This window comes from Phoenix dactylifera, chromosome 9 (genome assembly GCF_051530095.1).
Source record: "Phoenix dactylifera cultivar Ajwa chromosome 9, Ajwa_hap1_PhDact_Kaust_v1.1, whole genome shotgun sequence".
NCBI classification, from domain to species: Eukaryota; Viridiplantae; Streptophyta; class Magnoliopsida; order Arecales; family Arecaceae; genus Phoenix; species Phoenix dactylifera.
Window position 1 is genome coordinate 28423146 of NC_143198.1, and position 6000 is coordinate 28429145.

The 6000-nt window shown below is 36.4% G+C and overlaps 1 protein-coding gene across 2 annotated transcripts; it reads left to right on the forward strand.

Annotated features, from left to right (window-relative positions):
• Positions 1-396: 396 nt before the first annotated feature.
• LOC103709499 (large ribosomal subunit protein bL21m-like) lies at positions 397-5263 on the forward strand. 2 transcript variants are annotated; one of them, XM_089925544.1, is made up of 5 exons: positions 397-891; positions 981-1061; positions 4074-4175; positions 4699-4773; positions 4857-5263. In XM_089925544.1, the coding sequence occupies exons 1-5, from the start codon at positions 475-477 to the stop codon at positions 4926-4928; spliced, it is 747 nt and encodes a 248-aa protein (XP_089781670.1). In that variant the 5' UTR covers positions 397-474; the 3' UTR covers positions 4929-5263. The 2 variants fall into 2 exon arrangements, with proteins under 2 accessions (XP_089781670.1, XP_089781671.1); XM_089925545.1 differs by having other exon boundaries at positions 397-822.
• Positions 5264-6000: the final 737 nt, after the last annotated feature.

A 6000-nucleotide genomic window follows, 5' to 3' on the forward strand; every position in this document is an offset into this window, starting at 1 on the left:
AAAACTAAATGCCCTCTTAAAATTTATATTTATTTTTATATTTTTATAAAATATTTTTTTATATAAATAGTTCTTCTAACACCATTAATAAAAATTATATTTATTTTAATTAAAAATAAAATAAAATTTTAAAATTAACTTTTTGTCTCTATTGTATAAATGTTTTGTTTTATACATTCATTTCTAGATTATTTTAATTTGAAATCGTTAATTTTTTTAACGGTGCTAAATATTGTGGATACACATGTAAAAACAAATATTAATTTTTTTAAAAAATATTTTTATAAAATCCGTTATTTAGAAGAATATTAGTGAAAAAATCTAAAATAATAATATTGGAATCCGTTTTTATGTTTGATGGAAAACGGGTTTATGTTCGAAGTCCGGATCCGTAATGGGAGAACACAGGACCCTAGCTAAACCCTCGCTCCTTCTTGCTTTCTGAAGAGACCGAGAACAAGGAAAGGAGAGATCATGGCGTGCCGGCGATGCCTGGCTTCCCTCACTCGCCATTTCCGATCTCGCCTCCTCTGGAACGCCGCCTTGGAGAACACCCAAACCCTAATATTTCGAGCTCGAGGTCCTCGCTTGAACTCCTTCGATTCTCCCGCCGGATTCGGATGCATCAATTCCCTTCAATTCAATATCACGCGCCACTTGAATTCTCGGCCGACGAATCCTTCCGACGAGGAGGAGGACGAGGAAGAAGGGGGTCAGAGCTGCGAGGAAGAGGGTGGCGAGGCTCCGGCTTCGAAATGTATGGTTCAGAGAGGTAAATCGGAGGAAGAGAAGATAAAAGAAGCGGCTGAGATCGGATACAAGGTGATTGGGCCGCTGGATCCGTCGGAAAACCCATTCAAACCATATGAACCGGCTTTTGCTGTTGTTCAGGTCGGAATGGTGAAAAAAATCCTTCTCTCCTATCGTTTTTGCTATTGGTTCGATGGTTTTTGGTTATTTTGTTTGTTTGTTTGGTTCAGATTGGTTCTCATCAGTTCAAAGTCAGCAATGGGGATTCCATTTTTACTGAAAGATTGAAATTTTGCGAGGTTAATGACAAGGTAGGATGTTTTAGTTCATGGATTTCTCTTTTCCTTCCCCCCTTTTCTGTTGATTATTTTCTGTTGTCTGTTTGATATCTTGGTTGCACTCCTGAATGGATAATATTTTGGGTGGTAGTTTCTGATAATTTGGTTGTAATAGTGTGCTGGTTTGAGGAAAGGTGGTGAGTGCTATAATGATGCCCACCTGATTGTCCTTCTGTGCAGTCTCTGTGTTAGAAGCTACAAATGAATAAAATATGCTTTCCAACTTTCCAAGTCGATTCTTAGGCAGATTGCAAATCCTCAATAATTTGACTCGTTGATATAAAACCAATGGTGTATGCAGAATGATCTCTATAACCAAGGGATTAAGGAAAAAATTATGACAATTTCACCTGTAAAGATATTATCCAATAGATGATAATATATCTTCCCATGGAATTATTTTTGGATGATTAACTTATCTAAATTATCCTGGTACTGTCAAGTTAAGATACGAAGGCACAAGAATGCAGTTGGCTCTACACAGACAAACTGAAGCTACAGTTAAAACCCATATTTCATACTCTTAATTGTCAGATGGTTCATTACTGAATGCTTCATGGTATGTGGATTCTATTTAATTAAGTATACCTTTTTAATCGCTATTTAACTTTTTAGCTTTAATATTGTTTAAGTGTTTTTTTTTCAAAGTTAAAGTTAATCCATTATGTCATTGAAAACTTTTACTTGTTAAGGAAGGTGATGCCACCGTATGAAGCTGTAGAAGAATCTTTTTTCTTTTTTTTCGGTGTTGGGGGGGTGTTGCACAGACACAGACTAATGAAAGTAAGGAACCTACGACAATTGCCAGAAATGAAGAAATTTGTTGGAAGCAAATCCCTCCAAACTAACTTGTGTGCCAAAGGGGAGGATGCTAGGTCTGTTTCAACTAGCTCGCTTTTCTTGTTTGAATGAAGATATGTGAACTTTGTTGGAGGATTTGAATGAGATAAAACATGATTTTTGAAAAAAATGGATGGACAAAGTTCTAAATCTATGTGATCAACTTTGTTTATTAACAAGAATTTAGAGGTGGCGAAAGATTATTTGATAGGTATTCAGGGAGTTTTCTGTGACTGGGTGGGTGAGCGGTAGTCTCGAATCTATATACATTTATTTGGTTCCTTACGAAGAAGGGGTGGAAGAGGTAAAGGACTCTTGGTTAGCATTGTATCAACTAGTAGAACAATATTTTAATTTCTTGCCAAGGATATTCAAGCGGTTTTTAACATTCTCATCTCTCCATTTTAAAATGCTACTAGTTGTGGCTAAGAAATTCATAATGGTTATTATCTAGCAAATATATTGGTTTTATGAAGAAAACTAAAACCAAGGTGTATACAAGATTGACGTCTTGGAAGTTGATTGGTCCTTTTTCTGCTATTTCGATGTAGCATAATTTTAGATGGGCCAATATCATCTTCAGACTTAAATTTTTCCCATTATCTCTTTAGTTAATTATAACAATTTTTAGTAAGCACGTAACTTGATATTTGAGAGTCCACTTTTGCTAAATTATATATGATTTTAGGGTACCTCAGTAGACACATATTAGATGCACCAAGTATGCGCAATTTAACCACTTACTATGGCTTGAAAAGTGCTAAAACATAATTAGGTACATAAATGTCATTTTCTTTCTTTAATCAAAATTTTGATTTAAGGGCTATGATCATTTTGGTTAAATCAATAATGTAGATTAGGTTTTGGATTCTTAAGGTTTAAATTATCATGGCCTATGTAGGAATAGGGCCTTCCTAAGATGCTATAGATCCGTCAGGAAAGTTACCAGGAATTCTGTTCTCCTTCTCTTTATTCTTCCATTTTCATTCCCACTTTTCTTCTAGAGTTGAGGAATCACCGTGGATAGTGCATTTGCTCTGTGCAGGTTCCCTGCATTAATCTAAATTTGTCTTTATAATTTGTGGGGGTAAATGAGTTTAAAATCTATTTTACATGGCAACATATTGTCAAACCAATCCTTCAGATCTTGTCTACATTTTATTTGATCGGTAGAAGGGCTTTTTACTGATACATGGAAATAGGTTCCTCGCATTAAAACCTCCCTTCTCTGTGCTTATCAATGATTCATTGCAGGTGTTTGGCATGTGCATTAGTTAGCTAGCACTGATTGATATGCATAAGTTGTTTGTTTTGACTATTAGGAATCTCTTATTTGATGTTGGGGGTTCATATTTGGGATTTTGGAAAGAACTTTGGAGCTTAATTTCTTTGGTGGCATTGCAGTGCAAAGCTAAACTTGAAGCATCATGATGAATAGCCTTTCATTCATAGTGTGACCAAGGAAGCTAAGTTTTTCATTTTGGCATGGAATCAGAAGTGGAGCAATAACAACTCTCTTTATGAGCCTTTACTGTTTAAGTGCCCTTGCTGTATGTGGGAGGTTGTGTGTTAGAGTCTCTTGGAAGGTGCAAGATTGTATTTGGTGGGCATGGCATGCACGAGGGTTGTGGAGCTGATGGAAACACAGATTTGTGGAGTGATTGTGGTGTTGTGCTTGTTGGCCTGTCGAAATCTTGAGGGATGGGCACCCCACATTGTGTATCCCACCAGCCTTCAGGTTGAACTGCACAAAAGGAAGATTCTTTGAGAAAATGGACCTTGATGTCATTTAGTGAGTGATCATGAGGCCTTTAATTCTTTATTCTACTTCCAGGCCAATTAGCTGCACTATTTATAACAAAGTGGAGCCTAATTCTATTCGATCTCTTGGGACTTATTGTTCATTTCTTTTCTTTTTGATATTGACACTGTTCTTCTTTTTTGTTTCCCGAAGCTTCTCTTTCTTGGTTTCTGATGCATTGAACTCCTCCTTTCTAAGTTTTGACCTTTTGGAACCATGTTTCTAGATTATGTAGTTGTTGGAATGCATACATCTTCGACCAATCATATGGCTTTATTTTGCCAATCTTATGTTAGAACCATGAATTTATTATTGTCTATTGAGTCAAGTTGGTTTCTCTGCAGCTAATTTTGAACAGGGTTCTGATGCTGGGATCAAAAACTCAGACAATCATCGGTAGGCCAGTGTTACCTGATGCAGCTGTGCATGCTGTTGTTGAAGAGCATGTAAGAGAAGTCTATTTTTATTTTTTATGCTCTCTCTTCTTTTTTCTAATGAAGATGCTGTTTTTTTTTCTTTCCCAAGTAGTTGTTTTTGGTATGAACAGTGATCAATATTTGTATGTTTTTGGTATGAACGGTGATCGATATTTGTAACAATTCAAAGGGATCCTTAAGTTATTTTATTAATTTGAGAGTGTTAAAACATGCAAATGACCAGCTAACCTCAAATTTCTTTTAATAAATTATCTTTGTAGTTTTTGTTGCATCCAACTGCTAGATTCCAAAAAACAAAAAAGTTTTAAGTTTTGCTTGACAAACTGATATGACTTGGAATGAGCAAAACTCTGTACAAAGATGATATATTAACGAAAAATCAAATCTTAGTATTTGGATGTTTACATTATTTATATGCATTTTTGGACATATTGTGTACTAATAGTTTTTCAGCCACTTAACGGTTCTTGTCCACTCTTCTGTTTTGTAAAACATTTTCCCTATAACAACAAGTATAAATATTCTTTTTCAGGCTTTAGATGCAAAAGTAATCATATTCAAGAAAAAGAGAAGAAAAAACTATCGTCGAACCAAGGGCCATCGCCAGGTAAGTCAAATATTTTCAGCAGGGAAATTAAATGATTGACCTGTCAGAAACTTGTTTTTACCCATGGTCCATTATGTTTTCAGGAGTTGACTAAGCTAAGAATTACTGACATCCAAGGAATAGATAAGTCAGATAACGTCGCAACCAATGCTTAGCATGGATATCATTGATCAGCAAATGGACAGTGCTGCAGCACTTGCTTAGGTCACTAAATCTTCCCTGGCATGCTTACCCAACAATTTAGAGAGCACATCCCTCTGGCATTGCAAGTGCTGCACGAGAGCATTTTGGGGAAATGGGTAATGACTTGCGCAGTCATTCATGTAACTGAATTAAAATCTTATGGCATATCCTTGGAAGAAGAATAATTTTTGCTCCAGTGGAACCAGAAAGATTTGTATTCCAGAAATGCCAATTTGGAAACTGAATGTTTCTCTATGTTCTGTTTTTTTTCTTTGAGGGTCCAAACAGCCTCTCAGTTCAGATTCAATCTTCCTCATCTTGTCGATGATGTTGCCATTGTCTCTCCCATGCTGGCCGGATCTATGTTTGCTTCTACTATACTGCCCTGTAGGATAATTTGCCTATTCTCATTCTCATCTAGCTGCTATCCCATATTGGCACTACTGACTTAAGAATAGGAGTGGAAAGAAGAAAATCTTGGTGGGCAATGATGATTTGTTCTATCACTTTTTATTATGGAGAGGGCCCATGAAAGCATAGAGCTCTGCCCTTCATGGTCTCTAAGGTTAGTGAGTCTCCACTCTCCAGTTATCGTATATTAATAGCCACTTTATCCAACATCCACCCTGGAGTGATAAGATTTCCACTGTGATGCTGTAAGGATCTCCCCGTAGTCCAATCATGGTGGGCCTCTGATTCTTGAATAATAGAGCCTTATTGTGGGTCGTTACCAGTGAAAGTACTGTTCAGCTTTCAACAACAGTTATACTTGGAGACGTGAGGATTTGTATTGGAGCATATCCTTTAAAAGTGCTCCTTACCTTCCATTAGACGCATCATAAGATGCCTTTTTCGCTTCAACTTCTGGGCTGTCTGAGAGCTCCCGTATGCATTTAATATTTCAGGTGATGGAGCTCATGCTCATCCACATCATTCACATTTCTAACTACCACTATCATCTACATTTAAATTCTGGCAAATGAAGCTCAAAACATAAGAAGTTTGGTTTGGAATCTTGTTAAGTTGAAGGAAAAAAAAAGAAAT

Bases quoted from the DNA above. Each gene is read 5' to 3' on its own strand.
- LOC103709499 (XM_089925544.1), top strand. From the start codon at position 475: ATGGCGTGCCGGCGATGCCTGGCTTCCCTCACTCGCCATTTCCGATCT. The intron at 4,176-4,698 runs GTAAGAGAAGTC...ATTCTTTTTCAG, and splicing joins ATGCTGTTGTTGAAGAGCAT to GCTTTAGATGCAAAAGTAAT. The intron at 4,774-4,856 runs GTAAGTCAAATA...TTATGTTTTCAG, and splicing joins GAACCAAGGGCCATCGCCAG to GAGTTGACTAAGCTAAGAAT.